The following is a 25,386-nucleotide window of genomic DNA, read 5'->3' as shown; positions in this document are numbered from 1 at the left end:
ACTAAATAAACACTGCAGGATCACGAAGCGCTGGGCGGGCGCCCAGCATTTTCTACGGACTACGAGAAAAGGATTTACCGTTAGGTAATTAAATTCCTATTTTCTCTTACGTCCTAGAGGATGCTGGGGTCCACATTAGTACAATGGGTATGTACCAAAGCTCCTAGAACGGGAGCAAGAGCGCGGAGGCTCCTGCAGAATCAATTGACCAAACTTTAGGTCCTCAGAGGCCAAAGTATTGAACCTGTAGAACTTTGCGAACGTATTCGACCCCGACCAAGTAGCCGTTCGGCAGAGTTGTAAAGCAGAGACACCCCGGGCAGCCGCCCAGGAAGAACCCACCTTACGAGTACAGTTGGCCTTAACAGACGTAGGACACGCCAAGCCTACCGTAGAATATGCGCGCTGGATAGCGAAGCTGATCCAGCGAGAGATCGTCTGCTTAGAAGCAGGACACCCAATTTTCTTGGGATCATACAGGACCAATAGAGAGTCCGATTTTCTGTGACGAGCAGTCCTCCTTACATACATTTTTAGAGCCCTTAAAACATCTAAGGACTTTGATGAATTGAGGAGTCAGTCGCAACTGGCACCACAATAGGTTGGTTGATATGAAATGCCGACACAACCTTCGGAAGAAACTGCTGACGTGTCCGAAGCTCAGCTCTATCTTCATGGAAGATCAAGTATGGGCTTCTACATGACAAAGCCCCCAACTCCGACATATGTCTAGCAGAGGCTAAGGCCAACAAAGTGACAGCCTTCCACGTGAGAAACTTGATCTCAGCCTCCTGTAGAGGTTCAAACCAGTCCGAATGGAGGAACTGCAACACCACGTTGAGACCCCAGGGCGCCGTAGGCGGCACAAAGGGAGGCTGGATGTGCAGAACGCCCTTCAAAACAGTCTGAACCTCAGGGAGGGCAGCCAACTGTTTTTGGAAGAAAATAGATAGGGCCGAAATCTGGAACTTTATGGATCCCAACCTCAGGCCCATATCCACACCTGCTTGCAGGAAGAGGAGAAAACGTCCCAGTTGAAAATCCACCGCAGGAGATTTCTTGGACTCACACCAAGATACATATTTTTTCCAAATACGATGGTAATGTATTGACGTTACTCCTTTCCTAGCCTGTATCAGGGTAGGAATAACCTTGTTCGGAATCCCCTTCCGAGCTAGTATCTGGCGTTCAACCTCCATGCCGTCAAACGTAGCAATTAAGTCTTGATAGGCAAACGGCCCCTGCTGCAGCAGGTCCTCACGAAGAGGAAGAGGCCTCAGCACTTCTAGCAGTAGATCCAGAAGATCTGCGTACCAAGCATTTCTTGGCCAGTCCGGAGCAATGAGGATTGCCTGAACTCTTGTTCTCCTTATGAGTTTGAGAACTCTTGGAATGAGTGGAAGTGGAGGAAACACGTACACCGACTGGAACACCCACGGAGTCACTGCTTGCGGGTCCCCCGACCTGGAACAATACCGCCGAAGCGTCTTGTTGAGACGAGAGGCCATCACGTCGCTCTGGAGTACACCACAAAGATCTGTTACCTCCTTGAACACCTCCGGATGGAGAACCCACTCCCCTGGGTGGAGGTCGTGTCTGCTGAGGAAGTCCGCTTCCCAGTTGTCTACTCCCAGAATGAAGATTGCTGACAGCGCCAACGCGTGTTTTTCTGCCCAGAGGATGATTCTTGATAACTCTGACATTGCAGCTCTGCTCTTCGTTCCCCCCTGTCGGTTTATGTAAGCCACTGTCGTTACGTTGTCCGACTGCACTTGAATGGCCCGATTTCTCAGAAGATGGGCCGCTTGGAGAAGACCGTTGTAGATGGCTCTTAGTTCCAGAATGTTTATCGGCATGCCGGCTTCCAGACTTGACCACCTTCCTTGGAAGGTTTCCTCTTGAGCAACTTGCATCCGTAGTTAGAAGGGTCTAGACCTGAGTCCCGAACCTGCGGCCCTCCAAAAGGTGAGGTAATTGCAGCCACCAGAGGAGCGAAATCCTGGCCATTGGCAACAGACGTATTCTCTGGTGCATATGTAGATGGGATCCCGACCACTTGTCCAGGAGATCCAGTTGGTAGGACCAAGAATGAAATCTCCCGTACTGCAGCGCCTCGTAAAAGGCCACCATCTTCCCCAGAAGGCGAATGCACTGATGAATCGACACCCGGGCTGGCTTCAGGACATCCCGGACCATTGTTTGAATCACCAAAGCTTTGTCCTCTGGAAGGAACACCCTCCGCACCTCCGTGTCGAGGATCATTCCCAGAAAGGACAACCTCCAGGTTGGTTCCAAATATGATTTTGGAAGATTCAGGATCCAACCATGTTCCCTGAGAAGCTGGGTCGTGAGAGCTATGGATTGTAACAGCTTCTCCTTGGACGATGCCTTTATCAGCAGATCGTCCAGATATGGAATTATGTTCACCCCCTATCCGCGGAAGAGAACCATAATTTCCGCCAGCACCTTGGTGAAAACTCTCGGTGCTGTGGAGAGGCCGAATGGCAGGGCCAGGAACAGAAAATTACTGTCCAACAGTGTGAATCGTGGATAAGCCTGATGCAGCAGCCAAATCGGAATGTGGAGGTACGCATCCTTGATATCCAGGGATACCAGGAATTCCCCCTCCTCCAGTATCACTGCCCTTAAAGACTCCATTTTGAACTTGAACTCCCTCAGAAAGGGGTCTAGTGATTTCAAGTTCAGAATGGGCCTGACCGAACCATCCGGTTTTGGTACCACGAAAAGGTACGAACAGTAACCCGTGTATTGCATTTGTGGAGGGACTGGTACAATGACCTGTGCCTCCACACACTTCTGGATGGCTCCCTGTAGGGTAGCCCTGACTGCCAGCAAAGCTGGCAAGCCCGATTTGAAGAACCGATGAGGGAGATCTCGAAATTCCAGCCGGTACCCCTGGGACGCAATATCTAGTACCCAGGGGTCCAGGCCGGACGACACCCAGACGTGACTGAAATGTCTGAGTCTCTCCCCCACCAGCCCTACCTCCCGGCCGCGCTGTCCACCATCATGCAAAGGACTTTGGTGCACCTGAAGCAGGCTTCTGTTCCTGGGAACCTGCCGCAGCAGGTTTCTTGGATTTTTGTCGCCCACGTTTAAAGAAGGTGTAGGACGGTTTGGCCTTTCTCGGTTTAGAAACCCGAAAGGCCCGTGATGCAGGTGAAGAAAAGGGTCTTTTCGTAGCAGGAGCTGCTGAGGGAAGAAAAGGGGACTTACCCGCTGTAGCCGTGGAGATCCATGCATCCAACGCCTCCCCAAAGAGAGCCTGACCTGGGTAGGGTCTCCACACCTCTCCTGGATTCCACGTCGGCAGACCACTGGCGCAGCCACAATCCTCGACGAGCTGAGACAGACATAGAAGATATTCCTGCAGCCAACAAACCCAGGTGTTCCATGGATTCCACCGTAAATCCCGCAGAATCCTGTATGTTACGCAAGAACAATTCAACGTCACTTTTATCCATTGTAACCAATTTCTCAAGTAACGTGCCAGACCACTTTACTACAGCTTTAGAAATCCATGCACAGGCCCTGGTAGGCTGTAGTATCGCCCCCGAAGCCGTGTATATGGATTTGAGTGTTGCGTCAATCTTGCGATCAGACGGTTCTTTCAACGCGGCAGATCCCTTCTATCCTCCTTAGGGAAGGGGAATGTAACCAGAACCCCATTGGGGATCTGGAATCCTTACACTCAGGATTTTTCAAATAGCGTTTAATACTTTAGACGCAGGAAAGGTTAGTGAGGCTTTCCTATTGTCAGTGACGTAAGCCTAATCAACCTGCTCAGGCGACATGTCAGCAATATTCAACATATCTCTAATGGCCTCAAACATGAGCTGCATCCCCATACCGCTCAGGATAGCTGGAGTTGCTTGGAGGGTCAGCTCCCTTTGTACAGGAACTGCAGGCAGGGAAATGGCGCCGAACACTGCTGGGTCCGCTCTGAGGAGAAGCTCCGCCTCCTGAAGATGGTGAGTCTTCCCACACAAATTCTTTATACTGGCCTAAGGATTCCGTCGCTAGCCGGGGAATTCAGTCTCCGGTTAGCGTCTGTGTACTGCAGATTCTGACGCTAGCCTGGGGATTCAGTCTCCGGTTAGCAACTGTGACCAGTGTAGGGTATTAAGACGCTGGCTCAGGACGCCCCTCATAGCGCCAACACTGTGTGCCGCTGAGCCTTCCCGAGCGCAGACGCTCAGAGCTGCGCACCTACCCTTGTGCCGCCATATCTTGCCATTTTCTGATCTTCTGGCTCTGTAAGGGGGTGGCAGCATGCTGCCGGGGTGAGCGATCCCCTGTGGCGGGGAACGTTCGATCCCCTCAGGAGCTCAGTGTCCTGTCAGCGGAGATAATGGCTCAGACCCCGCAGGGCGGACACTACTCCCCCCCTAAGTCCCTCGAAGCAGGGAGGCTGTTGCCAGCAGCCTCCCTGTAAAATAATAAACTCTAAAATAAACTTTTACTAAAGAATCTCTGGAGAGCTCCCCTAGCTGTGACCGGCTCCTCCGGGCACATTTTCTAAACTGAGTCTGGTAGGAGGGGCATAAAGGGAGGAGCCAGCCCACACTCTCAAACTCTTAAAGTGCCAATGGCTCCTAGTGGGCCCGTCTATACCCCATTATACTTATGTGGACCCCAGCATCCTCTAGGACGTAAGAGATATATTCTAAGAGAGACAATATTATTAAGCTATAGGATCTGTACAATACAATGATGAATTAGTCAGTGTGCTTGACTTATTCTTACCAGCACAATTTCGCATCACAAAGGTTCGCAGACTGATGCACAGGAAGTCCTTAAAAGGCTGAGGTTTGGTTAAGCGCACCCATTTTAAATACAGATGACGCAGCAATGGAATGCAGGGGATTTCAGGAACATTCACTCCTTTACAAAGGTGGAAGATACTAGGAGTTATTAAACTAAAAAAAAGCAAAAACGCATATATAACAATAATTTCTACTACCGACAAATGCTTACCCACTAAATGTAAGGTCTGGATTTTGGCAGCAATGGGTATTTTTAGCTTATTCTCTGGTGGTATAGGAAAAGCCCCATTGCGATTCCGAAATTTCCCTAAAATATGAACCTGTGGCATGTATGTCCAGATAGCTTCCACAAGCTCCAGATGTGAAGTTTCCACACCCTGGTGATGACATAGTTAAACAGTGACACCAATATTTTTAACAAATGTACATTATACAGTCCATTCAACATTAGAGAGGAAAGACCAACACATGGCTGTGCAAGAGTAAACACAGAAAAGACAGCCTATGACAGGCACGAAAGTAGAATGTAGTCTTCAGAAGAACACCATCATTTTAAACATTAAAAATTATCATAAAAAGCCTGCACATATTCAGACTATTCATTTGGAAATAATAATAATGAACAGAACTGACAGATGACATAGTATGAACAGAATGTGACACTGTGTCTTCTAAAATGTTCTTGGATAGGCTTAAGAGGAACTCACCAGGAGATTTGGGCAGGACTGCAAAGCTTCTAACACACCAGGAATGCTAAAAGCCTCATGGCCCCGAACTCTGCGCCTCTCCAAATACCTAGGGTGAAGGCCATAAAGCTGCTCAATATCAGGCATCTTCTTCAGCAATTTCAAGAAACTGGAATCAGTGAATCCTACAGAATTAAAGACAATTAGGTAGCAATCAGCTACAACATCTGTATTAAGACATACAAGAGAATTTTTATTTACCCTATAAACTTCTGGAGTTTTAAACAAGATAGTTGTAAGAGATGACAGTGTTCTAATGTGTAAATAAAAAGCAACACCATTGGAGTTCTTTTACTAAAACTGGCAGGTACTACATATAGGGGCAGATGTATTAACCTGGAGAAGGCATAAGGAAGTGATAAACCGGTGAGAAGTGCAAGGTGATAAACGCAACAGCCAATCAGTTCCAATATGCAAATTGACAGGAGCTGACTGGCTGGTGCATTTATCACTGGTTTATCACTTCCTTATGCCTTCTACAGGTTTATACATCTGCCCCATTATCACCTGTTGCCTGGTCATATGTTTTTATTTGTGTGCCTAGTCAGACTGCATGAATACATGTTGCAACCTACAATTACTGTATTATAAAAGCTCAACACGGAAATGGATACAGCTTGGAGTTTCAAATGATTGGTGTTATCCTGAGATAGAGAGGGCCTTATTTTCTTTCTGGGTGTATAACTATGTACAGATTCACACTGCGTACACAGGTCACGTCCATACTCACACTTTCATCCAGCTACTGGGTGTCACACAGCCCATCTACTAGACAACCATAATGCATCCAATCAAGAAACACAGATTCACTCAAGTTATCCCCAAATATGCACTTTTTTTTTTCCATAACCACATAGGGCGGTATCTTATTAGCTCCGATCCTCTTTCGGCTGGTAAAAACGGTCAAATATCGCAATGACAGAAGGTCATTATCGCGGTATCCAATTAGAGGCCGAAATTGGACCGCACAATAGTACGAAAACACATGGGAACAGGGGTTAAGTCCCCGATCTCATGTGTTATCACGTCTACAGCAACTGCTTATCTGGAATTATGCTTCGGATACCTGCGGCACCTGAAGCATAATCCCCGATAAGTGCCAGCATCACATGATAAAAGAGCCGTCATCGGAGTTAATAGGATAGCCCCCGGCGATGCCATTAGCAGCTATAAAGCACCGCTGCTAAGAGTATACCACCCACTGTTTATTTACTCTATCCAAACACTTTTCTTGCTTTGATTAGCGAATACACTTTTTCAGCAGACCTCAATGAAAGTTAGTATTTGTAAACAGTCAATAGTTGCTTTACTTTCAGTTATTTCTTTTTTTCTTTCTTTTAGTTTTTTTAACCAACCTTTCTACTTTCCCAGAATGTTAATGTGGTTTCTTAGCTTTACAAATGTCCTTTTGTTCATATGCTATTTACTTTTAAAAAAAAATAAGAATTTACTTACCGATAATTCTATTTCTCGTAGTCCGTAGTGGATGCTGGGGACTCCGTCAGGACCATGGGGTTTAGCGGCTCCGCAGGAGACAGGGCACAATAATAAAAGCTTTAGGATCAGGTGGTGTGCACTGGCTCCTCCCCCCATGACCCTCCTCCAAGCCTCAGTTAGGATACTGTGCCCGGACGAGCGTGCATAATAAGGAAGGATATTGAATCCCGGGTAAGACTCATACCAGCCACACCAATCACACCGTACAACCTGTGATCTGAACCCAGTTAACAGTATGATAACAACGAAGGAGCCTCTGAAAAGATGGCTCACAACAAGAATAACCCGATTTTTGTAACAATAACTATGTATAAGTATTGCAGACAATCCGCACTTGGGATGGGCGCCCAGCATCCACTACGGACTACGAGAAATAGAATTATCGGTAAGTAAATTCTTATTTTCTCTAACGTCCTAAGTGGATGCTGGGGACTCCGTCAGGACCATGGGGATTATACCAAAGCTCCCAAACGGGCGGGAGAGTGCGGATGACTCTGCAGCACCGAATGAGAGAACTCCAGGTCCTCCTCAGTCAGGGTGTGCCCCTGACCAAGTAGCAGCTCGGCAAAGTTGTAAAGCCGAGACCCCTCGGGCAGCCGCCCAAGATGAGCCCACTTCCTTGTGGAATGGGCTTTTACTGATTTTGGCTGTGGCAAGCCTGCCACAGAATGTGCAAGCTGAATTGTACTACAAATCCAGCGAGCAATCGTCTGCTTAGAAGCAGGAACACCCATCTTGTTGGGTGCATACAGGCTAAACAGCGAGTCAGATTTTCTGACTCCAGTCGTCCTGGAAACATATATTTTCAGGGCCCTGACAACGTCAAGTAACTTGGAGTCCTCCAAGTCCCTAGTAGCCGCAGGTACCACAATAGGTTGGTTCATGTGAAAAACAGAAAACACCTTAAGGAGAAATTGAGGACGAGTCCTCAATTCTGCCCTGTCAGAATGAAAAATTAAGTAAGGGCTTTTATATGATAAAGCCGCCCATTCTGACACACGCCTGGCTGAAGCCAGGGCTAATAGAATCTTCACCTTCCATGTGAAATATTTTAATTCCACAGTGGTGAGTGGATCAAACCAATGTGACTTTAGGAAACTCAAAACAACATTGAGATCCCAAGGTGCCACTGGGGGCACAAAAGGAGGCTGTATATGCAGTACCCCTTTTACAAACGTCTGAACTTCAGGCACTGAAGCCAGTTCTTTCTGGTAGAAATTTGACAGGGTCGAAATTTGAACCTTAATGGACCCTAATTTTAGGCCCATAGACAGTCCTGTTTTCAGGAAATGTAGGAAACGACCCAGTTGGAATTCCTCTGTAGGGACCTTCTTGGCCTCACACCACGCAACATATTTTCGCCAAATGCGGTGAAAATGTTTTGCGGTTACATCCTTCCTGGCTTCGACCAGGGTAGGGATGACTTTATCTGGAATGCCCTTTCAGGATCCGGCGTTCAACTGCCATGCCGTCAAACGCAGCCGCGGTAAGTCTTGGAACAGACAAGGCCCCTGCTGGAGCAGGTCCTTTCTTAAAGGTAGAGGCCACGGTTCTTCCGTGAGCATCTCTTGAAGTTCCGGGTACCAAGTCCTTCTTGACCCATCCGGAACCACGAGTATCGTTCTTACTCATCTCCTTCTTATGATTCTCAGTACTTTTGGTATGAGATGCATAGGAGGGAACACATACCCTGACTGGTACACCCACAGTGTTACCAGAGCGTCCACCGCTATTGCCTGAGGGTCCCTTGACCTGGCGCAATATTTGTCTAGTTTTTTGTTCAGGCGGGACGCCATCATGTCCACCTTTGGTTTTTCCCAACGGTTTACAATCATGTGGAAGACTTCCCGCTGAAGTCCCCACTCTCCCGGGTGGAGGTTATGCCTGCTGAGGAAGTTTGCTTCCCAGTTTTCCACTCCCGGAATTAACACTGCTGAGAGTGTTATCACATGATTTTTCGCCCAGCGAAGAATCCTTGCAGTTTCTGCCATTTCCCTCCTGCTTCATGTGCCGCCCTGTCTGTTTACGTGGGCGACTGCCGTGATGTTGTCCCACTGGATCAATACCGGCTGACCTTGAAGCAGAGGTCTTGCTAAGCTTAGAGCCTTGTAAATTGCCCTTAGCTCCAGTATATTTATGTGGAGAGAAGTCTCCAGACGTGATCACACTCCCTGGAAATTTTTTCCTTGTGTGACTGCTCCCCAGCCACTCAGGCTGGCATCCGTGGTCACCAGGACCCAGTCCTGAATGTCGAATCTGCGGCCCTTTCATAGATGAGCACTCTGCAGCCACCGCAGAAGAAAACACCCTTGTCCTTGGAGACAGGGTTATCCGCTGATGCATCTGAAGATGCGATCCGGACCATTTTCCCAGCAGATTCCACTGAAAGGTTCTTGCGTGAAATCTACCGAATGGGATCGCTTTGTAAGAAACCACCATTTTTCACAGGACCCTTGTGCAATGATGCACTGATATTTTTCCTGGTTTTAGGAGGTTCCTGACTAGCTCGGATAACTCCCTGGTCTTCTTCTCCGGGAGAAAACATCCTTTTCTGGACTGTGTCCAGAATCATTCCTAGGAACATTAGACGTGTCGTCGGAAAAAGCTGCGATTTTGGAATATTTAGAATCCACTCGTGCTGTCGTAGAACTACTTGAGATAGTGCTACTCCGACCGCCAACTGTTCTCTGGACCTTGCCCTTATCAGGAAAGCGTCCATATTTCTTTTAGGAAGAATCATCATTTCGGCCATTACCATGGTAAAGACCCGGGGTGCCGTGGACAATCCAAACGGCAGCGTCTGAACTGATAGTGACAGTTCTGTACCACGAACCTGAGATACCCTTGGTGAGAAGGGCAAAATTTGGACATGTAGGTAAGCGTCCCTGATATCCAGTGACACCATATCGTCCTGGTTCGCTATCACTGCTCTGAGTGACTCCATCTTGATTTGAACCCTTGTATGTAATTGTTCAAATCTTTTAGATCTCACCGAGCCGTTTGGCTTCAGTACCACAATATAGTGTGGAATAATACCCCTTCCCTTGTTGTAGGAGGGGTACTTTGATTATCACCTGCTGGGAATACAGCCTGTGAATTTTTTTCCAATACTGCCTCCCTGTCGGAGGGAGACGTTGGTAAAGCAGACTTCAGGAACTTGTGAGGGGAAGACGTCTCGAATTTCCAATGTACACCTGGGATACTACGTGTAGGATCCAGGAGTCCACTTGCGAGTGAGCCCACTGCGTGCTGAAACTCTTGAGATGACCCCCCACCGCACCTGAGTCCGCTTGTATGGCCCCAGCGTCATGCTGCGGACATGGCAGAAGCTGTGGAGGACTTCTGTTCCTGGGAATGGGCTGCCTGCTGCAGTCTTCTTCCCTTTCCTCTAACCCTGGGCAGATATGACTGGCCTTTTGCCCTCCTGCCTTTATGGGTACGAAAGGACTGAGACTGAAAAGACTGTGTCCTTTTCTGCTGAGATGTGACTTGGGGTAATAAAAGTGGATTTTCCAGCTGTTGCCATGGCCACCAGGTCCGATGGACCGCCCCTTTATACGGCAATACTTCCATGTGCCGTCTGGAATCTGCATCACCTGACCACTGTCGTGTCTATAAACATCGTCTGGCAGATATGGACATCACATCTACTCTTGATGCCAGAATGCAAATATCCCTCTGCGCATCTCGCATATATAGAAATGCATCCTTAAAATGCTCTATAGTCAATAAAATATTGTTCCTGTCAAGGGTATCAATATTTTCAGTCAGGAAATCCGACCAAGCCCCCCCAGCGCTGCACATCCAGGCTGAGGCGATTGCTGGTCGTAGTATAACACCAGTATGTGTGTATATACTTTTTAGGATATTTTTCAGCTTCCTATCAGCTGGCTCTTTGAGGGCGGCCGTATCTGGAGACGGTAACGCCACTTGTTTTTATAAGCGTGTGAGCGCCTTATCCACCCTAAGGTGCGTTTCCCAACTCGCCCTCACTTCTGGCGGGAAAAGGTATACCTCCAATAATTTTCTATCGGAGGAAACCCACGTATCATCACACACTTTAATTTATCTGATTCAGGAAAAACTACAAGTAGATTATTCCCACCCTACATAATACCCTTATTTGTGGTACTTGTAGTATCAGAAATATGTAACACCTCCTTCATTGCCCTTAACATGTAACGTGTGGCCCTAAAGGAAAATACGTTTGTTTCTTCACCGTCGACACTGAAGTCAGTGTCCGTGTCTGTGTCGACCAACTGAGGTAAATGGGCGTTTTTACAAGCCCCTGACGGTGTCTGAGACGCCTGGACAGGTACTAATTTGTTTGCCGGCCGTCTCATGTCGTCAACCGACCTTGCATCGTGTTGACATTATCACGTAATTCCTAAATAAGCCATCCATTCCGGTGTCGACTCCCTAGAGAGTGACATCACCAATACAGGCAATTTGCTCCGCCTCCTCACCAACATCGTCCTCCTACATGTCGACACACACGTACCGACACACAGCACACACACAGGGAATGCTCTGATAGAGGACAGGACCCCACTAGCCCTTTGGGGAGACAGAGGGAGAGTTTGCCAGCACACACCAAAAACGCTATAATTATACAGGGACAACCCCTTATACAAGTGTTTTCCCTTATAGCATTTTCACATATGTAATCATATCGCCAAATAAGTGCCCCCCCTCTCTGTTTTAACCCTGTTTCTGTAGTGCAGTGCAGGGGAGAGCCTGGGAGCCTTCCTCACAGCAGAGCTGAGCAGGAAAATGGCGCCGTGTGCTGAGGAGAATAGGCCCCGCCCCCTAAAACGGCGGGCTCTTCTCCCGGAGTTTGTGAGATCTGGCAGGGGTTAAATACATCCATATAGCCTCAAGGGCTATATGTGATGTATTTTAGCCATAAAAAAGGTATAATACATTGCTGCCCAGGGCGCCCCCCCCAGCGCCCTGCACCCTCAGTGACCGCTGGTATGAAGTGTGCTGACAACAATGGCGCACAGCTGCAGTGCTGTGCGCTACCTTATGAAGACTGAAAGTCTTCTGCCGCCTGTTTCTGGACCTCTGGACCTCTTCAACTTCGGCATCTGCAAGGGGGGTCGGCGGCACGGCTCCGGGACGAACCCCAGGGTGAGACCTGTGTTCCGACTCCCTCTGGAGCTAATGGTGTCCAGTAGCCTAAGAAGCAAATCCATCCTGCACGCAGGTGAGTTTACTTCTCTCCCCTAAGTCCCTCGTAGCAGTGAGCCTGTTGCCAGCAGGACTCACTGAAAATAAAAAACCTAACTTAAACTTTTATTCTAAGCAGCTCAGGAGAGCCACCTAGATTGCACCCTTCTCGGCCGGGCACAAAGATCTAACTGAGGCTTGGAGGAGGGTCATGGGGGGAGGAGCCAGTGCACACCACCTGATCCTAAAGCTTTTATTATTGTGCCCTGTCTCCTGCGGAGCCGCTAAACCCCATGGTCCTGACGGAGTCCCCAGCATCCACTTGGGACGTTAGAGAAATTAAGAAATTATACACACACACATTATATATATACACACACAGTGTGTGTGTGTGTGTGTGTGTATATATATATATATATATATATATATATATATATATATATAGGTATCCCTGCACTCTCACTCAACACAGGCAGCTGCTGGGGTGCCAATCAAGGTCCAACCTAATAAGATGGGACCCACAGTACAACATACAGTATCTCCACTATGTGGAAAAGATAGCACTCTCCAGACTAGAGTGTCAAAAATCAAAAAAAGGTTCACATTTATTTCAAAGTCAATCTCACAGTTTCCAGGAAGTGTCCAACGTTTCGGTCCACACCAGGACCTTTTTCAAGGTATACGGCAACACCATCAACAGGTTCAGCAGTGCAGCATAAGTCAAAGTGGTGGTAGGAAACTGGAGCACCAGATAAGAGCCTCACAGGCCCCTATTATATACCTAAAAAGGCGCCAGTCCCGCCTCCAGTAACGCGGGAGCCGGGGTGGAACGCACGGTGGAATGCAGGCGTCACTTCCGGTAATACCGGAAGTGAGCCGCGCAGCACTACTAAGCAATGTGGGCATAGGATAGACATCAAGTAGCAAACGTGTCATGTGGGGCACCATCGGAGAGCATAGTGCTCCCTGGACCTTATACTTTTGGTCATAGAGGAGGTCGGTACAGAGTTGAAGAAAGTTAAAGCACAAATTAATATCTTCAACGATACACACCTAGTCACCATTAGGAACGACAAGACTAACAACTTGATCGATAAATTGCAGACCCAGGTAGACACCTATAAAAAAGAGATTACCGCATTCAAACGCAGTAAACTCTCTACTGTTACGTCTGATTATCAAAACCATACGATGTATAGGTGGCTGATTGGCGACTCTAGATCTAATAGACCACAAAGGCCCTATAGAACACGTAGACCAGGGCGTAGACAGCCTAACTTTAATGAAACTGGTTCTTCAGCATCGGCTTCTGTAGTGTTCACTCTAGGAGTGAAAAGGGGCAGGGCGCCTGACTCCGGGGGCACATGTGCGTGCGCGTGTCCGAAATGGGGGCGCGGTCATGCAAATTAGGGGCGTGACCACGCCTACGTCATTTTAGGGGGCGGTGCGGCCCACAGACGCTACTATAGAGAGCGTCTGTGGCCGGCGACGTCACTGTTGGGGGCGTGCCCAGCACCTCCGTCGGTGCTGGGCTTCCCCCAGCCCTCTCCCAATGCGTGAATGGATGCCGCGCGAATGCGCACGGCATCTATACACGCCGGGAGGGCAGGCAGCGGGCGGCTGTTCTAGCAGGGCGCCGCAAAAGGGGCAGGGCGGGTTTTGCCTGTTAAAAAACGGGCAGGGCGCGGCGCCCTGCTAAAACAGCCTAGAGTGAACACTACTTCTGAGACAGAATTCTCTGATAGCCGCCCACCACAAAGACCTTTTTTAGATCACACCACCACCGCCAGCCGACCTCCAGCCACAAATCGCGGAGACCGCACCCAAGGAAGGGGAGACACGTGGCGCAAATGCAGAGACAAGAACCTGAACTAGTCTTTAACTTATCTAGTAAGACCCTAGATGAGGCTACATTAAAACTTCTCTCCAGAGGCCTCTCATTTGTCCCCACCACTCCCCACAGCCAGTTTGACACCACAGTCGATATATACAAATTTGTCCGTAAGCTCAGACTACGAGAGCATTTCCCCACAGACCTGGAGGGAGAGAGCACACTTCTCCATAGGCCGTCCACATTCGATCCGACCTCCTCTAACCCCAGTATTAGGACCTTCACCCGGCTTGTTGAACATGATGCACTTATGCCCACTCCTAAAACACGCTTTGATAACTTGTCCAGCGCAGAACGTAAGGCCCTCACTGCGCTAAAGAAAGATACAGGTTGAGTATCCCATATCCAAATATTCTGAAATACGGAATATTCCGAAATACGGACTTTTTTGAGTGAGAGTGAGATAGTGAAACCTTTGTTTTCTGATGGCTCAATGTACACAAACTTTGTTTAATACACAAAGTTATTAAAAATATTGTATTAAATGACCTTCAGGCTGTGTGTATAAGGTGTATATGAAACATAAGTGAATTGTATGAATGTACACACACTTTGTTTAATGTACAAAGTTATAAAAAATGACCTTCAGGCTGTGTGTATATGTAACATAAATGCATTCTGTGCTTAGATTTAGGTCCCATCACCATGATATCTCATTATAGTATGCAATTATTCCAAAATACGGAAAAATCCCATATCCAAAATACCTCTGGTCCCAAGCATTTTGGATAAGGGATACTCAACCTGTACCAGCATTGTTATTAGGCCAGCTGATAAGGGTGGTGCGGTGGCAGTGCAGGATTGGGATGACTACAATACAGAAATAGTGAGACAGCTGACTGATGACTTGACCTATACCTGTCTCCAGAGCAACCCCATCCCAAACATAAAAACAAGGGTGGATGACCTACTACGTTTAGGGTTCCAATCACAGCATATCGATAAACACACATATGAATTTTTGACTGTTGACTTTCCGGTATGCCCCATTATTTACACCATTCCTAAGATTCATAAGATCCTCTCACACCCACCAGGTAGGCCAATCATCTCGGCCAGAAACTCGCTTCTACAACCACTGGCCATCTATATCGACACCTTTTTACAACCCATAGTACAACTCAGCAGTAGCTATGTGCGGGATACTTCAGATTTTCTCCACAAATTGTCCACTTTACCTCCAAATTTGGACAACATCTTACTGGCGACAATGGATGTGTGTTCCTTATACACTATCATCCCCCATGAACAAGGCCTTCAAGCATTGGAAAGAGCACTACTACTACAACCACCCATCGGACCACCAATAGAATTCCTTTTGGAACTAGCAAGTCTAGTCCTTAAACAAAACCACTTTTTGTACAGAGGAAAGTATTATTTACAACGAGAGGGGACAGCTATGGGATCGAACCTCGCACCGGCCTATGCGAACATATTTATGACTGAATATGAGCAATCGCACATCCTGCCCATATATGGGACACAGATACTATTCTATAAACGATTTATAGATGACATTTTCTTATTATGGAAAGGCCCCATGGAAACATTCAATCAGATGATCATCTTTTTGAATGGACTCGAGAACCCGGTCAAATTCACCTGTCACAGTGACTCACGAAGCATCAACTTTTTGGATATCACGGTTACTCTGGAGGAAGGCCGCATTAGCACGAGTCTATACAGAAAACCCACTGACAGAAACACTCTGCTACTCTCAAGAAGTCAACACCCACCGGCCTTAAAAATAACCTCCCAGTCTCACAATTCCTCAGGGTGATGCGGAACAATTCTGAAAATGAGACCATGGAGAGCCAATTGACCGAGATGACCACGCGATTTTTACAACGAGGTTACAAGAAGGAGATAATTGCGGGGTGTTTACTGACAGCCAGGAAGAAGTTTGCTGCACCCACAACCAACACACAGGGTACACCGACTACGAACCGGATGGTGTTTACCACCACATACAGTAACCAATCCAATAATGTTACCAGATCAATCCGTAAACATTGGCCGATTCTTACAACAGACGACCACCTTAGCCTGAAAAGAAGTGCTCCCCCTATGATGGCTTTTCGCAGAGCAGCAAACCTTAAACAACTACTGATGAGACCCCTGGTTGAACATAGTCCCTCCACGACATCAACATGGCTCCATGAACGACGCCCTGGTTGTTTTAGATGCACAGGTTGCACTACATGCAGAGGTATGCTTACAGGACCAACCTTTCCCCATCCCCACTCTGGACGACCGATAGCGATCAAATATAGACTGCACTGTATGATGGACCATCTCATCTATATTTTAACCTGCCCATGTGGACTTTACTATGTCGGGATGACCTCCAGGCGATTCCGTGACAGGATGGCCAACCACAGAACGTCTATCCACCAAGCAATCTCATCGGGGACAGCTACACTGCCAGTAGCCCGGCATTTTATGACATCCCGACATCAAGTGTCGGACCTCAGATCGAAGCTAATCGATTGGATCCCCCCACCACCTCGAGGGGGCGATCGCATCCTTTTGCTCAGAAAAAGGGAAAGTTCATGGATCTACAGACTGGACACTATTGCCCCCAGGGGCATGAATGAAAACAACCCGTTGTCCATTTTTTAAAAATAACTCTGAATCTCTACATGTATACTGTTGATGACCCTACCCCTTAGAGGCACATAGTTTCAACCAGTGTGATTAGTTATCATTATATTCTGTACTTTTTCGTTATGGTGATTCACACACGTATGTCTTCTCTTTAGTGATCACACAGGTCTCTTTATATACTACCATTTTTCATATTTTCCAATTTTGTCTCAATGTTTATTTTCTTGTTACACCTACTAGCAATGGGCAATCACAGATGGATTTCCATGGGTACCGGTCAATACCGGAAGTGAGGTCAGCAGTCCAGGCCTGCGGTTTACCACAGCAGTTGTGCGATATAAACCGCTGAATTTTTAAAGTTACCTATAACATTATGCCCTCACATTGTGTGTATAAGCCGTGTGCGCCACTGTATGTTCTATTATGCCCGTGTATTGCACAGTAGTGATACGCGGCTCACTTCCGACACCGATCGGAAGTGACGCCTGCGGTTCACCATGCATCCCAATCTATCCCTAAATACCACGGGAACAACTGCTCTCTAATGGTGCCCCATATGATACATGTGTGCCACTGAATATTTTCTTATGTCCTTACATTACTTAGTAGCGCCACGCGGTTTACTTCTGGTATTACCGGAAGTGACGCCTGCGTTCCACCCCGGCTCAACTGGCGCCTTCTACTCTGTGGAAGCCACTGTATTTGAAGTTTACTACGAGCACTATGCTCTTCGATGGTGCCCCACATGACACATGTGTGCTAGTTGATGTCTATCCTATGCCCACATTGCTTAGTAGTGCTGCGCGGCTCACTTCCGGTATTACCGGAAGTGACGCCTGCGTTCCACCGTGCGTTCCACCCGGCTCCGGCGTTACTGGAGGCGGGACTGGCGCCTTTTTAGGTATATAATAGGGGCCTGTGAGGCTCTTATCTGGTGCTCCAGTTTCCTACCACCACTTTGACTTCTGCTGCACCTGTTGATTGTGTTGCCGTATACCTTGAAAAAGGTCCTGGTGTGGACCGAAACGTTGGACACTTCCTGGAAACTGTGAGATTGACTTTGAAATAAATGTGGACCTTTTTTTGATTTTTGATACTGGAGTCTGGAGAGTGCTATCTTTTCCACATAGTGGAGATACTGTATGAGAATATATATATATATATATATATATATACACAGGTAGAGTCTCCCTTATCCAAAATGCTTGGGACCAGAGGTATTTTGGATATGGGATTTTTCCATATTTTGGAATAATTGCATACCATAATGAGATATCATGGTGATGGGACCTAAATCTAAGCACAGAATGCATTTATGTTACATATACAACTTATACACACAGCCTGAAGGTAATTTTAGCCAATCTTTTTTATAACTTTGTGCATTAAACAAAGTGTGTGTACATTCACACAATTCATTTATATTTCATATACACCTTATACACACAGCCTGAAGGTCATGTAATACAATATTTTTAATAACTTTGTGTATTAAACAAAGTTTGTATACACTGAGCCTCAGAAAACAAAGGTTTCACTATCTCACTCTCACTCAAAAAAGTCCGTATTTCGGAATATTCCGTATTTCGGAATATTTGGATATGGGATACTCAACCTGTATATATATATATATATATATATATATATATATATATATATATATATATATATATAGTAGGTAATCAGCGGCACTCAGGGACTGTTCAGTGGTCAAAAGATGTATTGAAAACTACTGCATATTCCAACATTTTGGGACTGGCATGTCCCTTTGTCAAGGTGAGTAGGGAGTATAATCACAAATAGGGAGCGTCCGCCGCCGCCGCGCTTACCCCTTCGCTGCACGCTGGGTGTCCGGGGCAGTCTCCCTGCACTAGGCTTCGGGTCCTGACGTGCGGACAGCGTGGCAGCCGGCGTCTTTCTGCTCCTCGGGCGCCGCCATTGTGTCCAGTGTCCACGTGGGCGGAATGGGCCAATGGGGCGACCCGGAGCACCCCCCACCACTGAGAACAAAGCGGGCAATTCAAAAGGAGGCGCCGGGCAAAGCTCCGGCGCCTGAGTATCGTCGCTGTCAAGCTACTCCCAGGCTCACGCTGCTTTACTTAGATGCCCGCTTCCCAGCATTTCCAGTGTGTTTCTCAGCTTTCACTGAGCTCCAGCGTCCCAGCATTTCCCGTGTGTTTCTCAGCTTTCACTGAGCTCCAGCGTCCCAGCATTTCCCGTGTGTTTCTCAGCTTTCACTGAGCTCCAGCATCCCAGCATTTCCCGTGTGTTTCTCAGCTTTCACTGAGCTCCAGCGTTCCAGCATTTCCCGTGTGTTTCTCAGCATTCACTGAGCTCCAGCGTCCCAGCATTTCCCGTGTGTTTCTCAGCTTTCACTGAGCTCCAGGGTCCCAGCATTCCCAGTGTGTTCCTCGGCTTTCGCAGTGCTCCAGTGATCTTCAGCATCGTTCACAAGTCATCACTCATTTCTTCATTCAGTGTTATTCAGCATCGTTTTAAAGTCATCATTTCACTTCTTCATTCAGTGTTCTTTGGCATCGTTCTCAAGCATTAGTTACTTATAAATCTGCATAAGGAAGACCTACATCCGTCCGTCGTTATATCGACCCAGCTAGGGTTCCTCTTCCCAACAATCGGAAGAATCCCCGAGTACCCAACTCTCCCATCCCAGGTCTGTGACAGAATACTCAGGCCAAATTGACTCTGAGGATCGGAACACGGAAGCAAGTGCCATACAGAGTTTGGCTTCCCGTGTACAGAGTCAGGAGGCAGCACATGGTCAGGTGATGCAGTATCTCCAGGAGTTGTCTGGTCGCCTGGATCAAATACAAGCAACTTTGGCCTCAGTGGCTCCGGGTCCTGCTCCAGTTTCCACTCCGGTAGTAGTCTCCGGAAATGCCCAGCCTTCGGCAGTGGTTAGGTCTCGTCTCCAGCTTCCTACACCATCCCGATATAATGGAGATTCAAAACTTTGCCGCGGGTTCTTGAACCAGCGCGAGGTGCACTTTGATGTACTATCACATAACTTGCCTACAGATCGATCCAAAGTGGCGCACATCATTTCCCTGCTTGAGGGTTCAGCGATGGATTAGGTATCTCCGTTGTGGGAACGTTCAGTCCCAGTGGTCTCCAATTACACCGACTTCATAGCTCCCTTATGAAGACTTTTTGATGAGCCCGGTAGGTCACCGAACTGCTCCGTGTTCGAAAAGGCTCTCATTCCATAGGGCAGTACGTAGTCCAACTCCAGCCCATCGCATCGGAATTGCGCTGGAATAATGAAGCTCCCAGGGCCGCCTTCTGGAGTGGCCTGTTGGATCATCTTACGGATGAGTTGGTCACCAGGGATCTGCCTGATCAACTTGAAGAGTTAATCTCACTCTGCGTCAAAGTGGATCTCCGCATGCGGGAGCGTGGTAGTGAGCGCAGCCGGTTGAATCGGCCTAAGTTCCGGCCTCTCCCTCCCAGACAAGCTGCATCACCAAGTCAGGATGAACCCATGCAAATCAATCGGGCCCGTTTGTCTCCTGAAGAACGCCAGCGTTGTCGTGAGGGGAAACTTTGCCTCTATTTCGGATCCACTTATCACTTTAATAAGTTTTGCAAGTCTCGTCCGGGAAACGGACAAGCCTAGCTTGTTCTGGAGAAGTCAAGTTGGGTGCCATGTACAAATCTTCTTCAGAAAAGAACAGTTTACTCTCTGTAATGTTGTTTTCTGAGTCAGCCACTAAGTCCCTCTACGCCTTGCTGGATTCCGGGGCCGCTGGGAATTTTATCTCTACCTGTTGCGCCCAGGAAATGGGTCTGAAGCTGAAGTCCATCGACCGACCCATTATGCTGACCGCTATTAATGGTACCCAAATCTCCAATGGAGTCATTTCCAGTCGCACGGAACCAATCAAGCTGCTGGTCAGAGAATTATATCTTGAACATCTGGAGTTTCTAGTGATTTTGGAGATGTCTCGTGACCTTGTTCTCGGCTTACCCTGGCTCAAGACCCACAACCCCCACATCAATTGGGAGTTCACGTGAATCTTATCCTGGAGCTCCTACTGTCATTCAAGTTGCCTCACGCCCGTTTACCTGCTTCGGGTGTCTTCCAAGTCAGCCCAAGAACTTCTTCCGGAGGACTATCAGGAATACGCAGTTGTGTTTGCCGAACAAGCAGGCAATCAATTATTGCCCCATAGACTTTGGGACTGTCCAACAGATCTAATCCCTGGGAAAATGCCGCCCCGAGGTCGCACGTGCCCCCTGTCTTTGCCAGAGACCCAAGCTATGACAGATGATATCAAGTCAAATCTCCAAAAAGGGTTCATTCGTCCCTCTACCTCTCCAGCTGGAGCTGGTTTATTTTTCGTAAAAAAGGACGGGGGGGTTAAGACCTTGTATTGACTATCATGGGTTGAATGATATCACCATCAAGAATAGTTACCCGTTGCCATTGATCACGGAGCTGTTCGATAAGGTTCGCGGAGCCCACGTTTTCAGGAAGCTTGATTTAAGGGGAGCTTATAACCTCATACGCGTCAGACAGGGGGACGAGTGGAAGACCGCTTTTAATACCACGGATGGGCATTATGAGTATTTGGAAATGCCGTTTGGTTTCAGTAATGCTCCTGCCGTCTTCCAGGGATTTGTAAATTAAATCTTTCGTGACATGCTTTACGAGAGTGCAGTGGTCTATTTGGACAACATTTTAATTTTCTCCAGAAACCTCTCGGAACATAGGATACAGGTCAAGGAAGTTCTTCAACGTCTCCGTAAGAACCATTTGTATGGCAAAATCTCCAAGTGCACCTTCGTAGTACCGTCAATTCCTTTCCTCGGATATATCATCTCGGGCACAGAGCTTCGTATGGATCCGGAAAAAGTTAAAGCCAAACGGGATTGGACTCAACCACTCTCCCTGAAAGCAGTGCAAAGATTCCTGGGCTTTGCTAATTACTACCGGAAATTCATTAAGGGTTTCTCCACTATAGTAGCACCCATTACTGCCCTGACCAAGAAAGGCTCTAATCCAAGTTTATGGCCTCCTGAGCCGTGGAGGCATTTTCTCTGTTGAAATCGTACTTCATGTCTGCTCCGGTGCTCCAGCAGCCTTATCTTGAGAAGTCTTTTTTTCCTGGAAGTAGATGCATCCTCACTTTGTGCCGGAGCTGTCCTTTCGCAGTACTCTTCAGATGGGAAATTACATCAGTGTGGCTACTACTCCAGGAAATTTTCGCCTGCAGAACGAAACTTTTCCATAGGAGACCAGGAACTTTTGGCTATAAAATCTGCCTTGGAGGAGTGGAGATATTTATTGGAGAGTGCTAAACATCTTATTACCATCTACACCGATCACAAGAATTTGCTCTACATTAAGACCACTCAATAGGGGTCATTCCGAGTTGATAGCTCGCTAGCTACTTTTAGCAGCCGTGCAAACGCATTGTCGCCGCCCACTGGGGAGTGTATTTTTGCTTTGCAGAAGTGCAAACGCTTGTGCAGCAGAGCGCCTGCAAAATCATTTTGTGCAAAACAAGACCAGCCCTGTAGTTATTCTTCATGTGCAATGATTCTAACGACGGATGGACGGCTTTTGACGTCACACACCCGCCCAGCCACGCCTGCGTTTTCCCCGACACGCCTGTGTTTTTCTATGCACTACCTAAAAATGGTCGGTTGCCACCCAGAAATGCCCACTTCATGTCAATCTTCCTGCCGCGCGACTGAAAGCTTTACTAGAACCTGTGCAAAACCACAAAAGATTTTGTACCCGTACGTCGCACGTGCGCACTGCGGTACATAGGCATACACAGAAATGCAGCTTTTTAGCCTGATCGCTGCGAACAATGGCAGCTAGCGATCAACTCGGAATGAATCCCATTGTCTTAATCCCCATCAAACTAGATGGGCACTCTTTTTCACTCGGTTTTCATTTATCATTTAGTATCTGGCCAGGACTCTCAATGCAAAAGCTGACGCCTTGTCTCGCTCCTTGACCGCCTCCGATGAAGAGAGTTCAGTTGAAAAGAGTCTAATTCTCAATCCAGTCTCCATCTCCGCAGCTCCCATCTCCCTAGGTCCTCCTCCAGGAAGGTCATCCGTTCCGGCTGAGCTTGGCCCAAAATTGTTACAGTAGACTTATATCTCTAAGTTCTCCGGTCACCCAGGGGCACAAAAAATGGTTTGAATTCCTGCAAAGGGCTTATTGGTGGCCCACCATGAGTAAAGATATACAGGATTTCGTCAGCTCGTGCCCTCAATGTACTCAACTGAAAATTCCTTGTCTACCTCCTGCCGGGTTACTCCATCCTTTGTATGTTCCTAGAAGGCCCTGGACCCATATCTCTATGGACTTCATCACTGAGTTACCCATTTCCAAGGGATATAACACCATCTTGAAAATGGCACATTTTGTTCCGTTGACAGGTCTACCTACGGCTCCCAAATTGGCTCAATTGTTCATCCGAGAACAGTTTCGGTTACATGGGTTACCACAGGAAGTGGTCTCCGACCGAGGGGTTCAATTCACCACAAGATTCTGAAGAACGCTCTGTACTGCATTACAAATTAAACTCAAGTTTCCTTCTGCTTACCATCCACAAACCAACGGACAAACCGAAAGGGTCAATCAGGACCTAGAGACTTTTTTCCGTCTCTCTCTCTCTCCTTCTCAGGACGACTGGGTGGAGTTACTGCCCTGAGCAGCATTCGCTCATAATCATTAGTACCATACTTCCACTGGCGAAACTCCATTCTACAACAACTATGGATTCTATCCACGTGTTCCTGAATTACCACTTTCCCTTTCGAAAGACGTTCCTGCTGTAACCTCCACTCTGCAGCATTTCAGTCACATCTGGAATAAGATTCATGCTCACCTTAAGAGAATCTCAATCAGATATAAACTCTTTGTGGATAAGAAACGGCGAGCAGTTGCTCAATACAAGGTTGGCGACAGGGTATGGTTCTCCACCCGCAACCTCCGTCTAAAGGTGCCCACTATGAAACTTGCTCCAAGATTCATCGGTCCTTACCCAGGTCTGCAAGTCCTGAACCCTGTTGTTTGAAAATTGGGTTTGCCATCTCACTTTTCGTATACCGAACTCTTTCCATGTTACTCTCCTCCGCCCTCTCAGTTTGAATAGTTTTCATTCGGATTCACCTAGATAAATTCCGGTGGAGACCGAGGCCAGAACAGAATTTGATATCAAGGCTATTCTTGATTCTCGTTACTATCGTAAGAATCTGCAGTACCTAGTGGAATGGAAGGCTTATGGACAAGAGGAGAGAAGTTGGTTGAATGCTACAGAAGTTTCCGCTCCACAACTTGTTCGGAGCTCTCACTCCAAGCACCCAATGAAGCCACAAAAGTGTCCAGGGGCCACTCCTAGACGAGAGGGTACTATCACAAATAGGGAGCGGCGGCCATCGCGCTTACCCCTTCGCTGCACGCCAGGTCTCCGGGGCGGTCTCCCTGCACTAAGCTTTGTGTCCCAGCGTGCCCAGCATCCACATGAGTGGAATGGGCCAATGGGGTGACCCGGAGCACCCCCCACCAATGAGAGCAGAATGGGTAATTCAAAAGGAAACGCCGGCCAAAGCACCGGCGCCTGAGTATCGTCGCTGTCAAGCTACTCCCAGGCTCACGCTACTTTACTTGGAGGCCTGCTTTCCAGCATTTCCAGTGTGTTTCTCAGCTTTCACTGAGCTCCAGCGTCCCAGCATTCCCAGTGTGTTCCTCGGCTTTCGCAGTGTTCCAGTGATCTTCAGCATCGTTCACAAGTCATCACTTATTTCTTCATTCTTCTTCAGCATCGCTCACAAGTCACTTATTTCTAAATTCAGTGTTCTTCAGCATCATTTACAAGACATCACTCAGTGCTTGATTCAGTATTCTTCAGCATCGTTTTCAAGTCATCATTTCATATCTTCATTCAGTGTTCTTTGGCATCATTCTTAAGTATTAGTAACTTATAAATCTGCATGAGGAAGACCTACATTCGGCCATTGTTATTTCAACCCAGCTACAGTCCCTCTTCCCGACCATTGGAGGAATCCCCGAGTACCCAACTCTCCCATCCCAGGTCTGTGACATAATATACATACACACACACACATATATTATATACACACACACATATATATATATATATATATACACAGGTTGAGTATCCCATATCCATATATTCCGAAATACGGAATATTCCGAAATACGGACTTTTTTGAGTGAGAGTGAGATAGTGAAACCTTTGTTTTTTGATGGCTCAATGTACACAAACTTTGTTTAATACACAAAGTTATTAAAAATATTGTATTAAATGACCTTTAGGCTGTGTGTATAAGGTGTAAATGAAACATTAATGAATTGTGTGAATGTAGACACACTTTGTTTAATGCACAAAGTTATAAAAAATATTGTCTAAAATGACCTTCAGGCTGCGTGTATAAGGTGTATATGTAACATAAATGCATTCTGTGCTTAGATTTAGGTCCCATCACCATGATATCTCATTATGGTATGCAATTATTCCAAAATACGGAAAAATCCTATATCCAAAATACCTCTTGTCCCAAGCATTTTGGATAAGGGATACTCAACCTGTATATATATATATATATATATATATATATAAAAACATATATATATATACACACACACACACATACATACATACACACACACACACACATATAT

General features: G+C 47.1%; 1 protein-coding gene across 2 annotated transcripts in view; it reads right to left on the bottom strand.

Moving 5' to 3' along the window:
- FBXO38 (F-box protein 38) overlaps positions 1 to 25,386 on the bottom strand; it is a 178,448-nt gene that overhangs the window by 135,524 nt on the left and 17,538 nt on the right. For both annotated transcript variants that reach the window (XM_063928016.1, XM_063928017.1), the window contains exons 4-6: positions 5,495 to 5,658; positions 4,999 to 5,164; positions 4,768 to 4,905 (exon numbers count right to left, since the gene is read on the bottom strand). In XM_063928016.1, the coding sequence (XP_063784086.1) occupies positions 4,768 to 4,905; positions 4,999 to 5,164; positions 5,495 to 5,658 (468 nt within the window). The remainder of the gene's footprint in view (positions 1 to 4,767; positions 4,906 to 4,998; positions 5,165 to 5,494; positions 5,659 to 25,386) is intronic.

Source organism: Pseudophryne corroboree, chromosome 6 (genome assembly GCF_028390025.1).
Source record: "Pseudophryne corroboree isolate aPseCor3 chromosome 6, aPseCor3.hap2, whole genome shotgun sequence".
In the NCBI taxonomy this organism is placed as follows: Eukaryota; Metazoa; Chordata; class Amphibia; order Anura; family Myobatrachidae; genus Pseudophryne; species Pseudophryne corroboree.
This window is presented reverse-complemented; position numbering and strand designations above follow the sequence as displayed.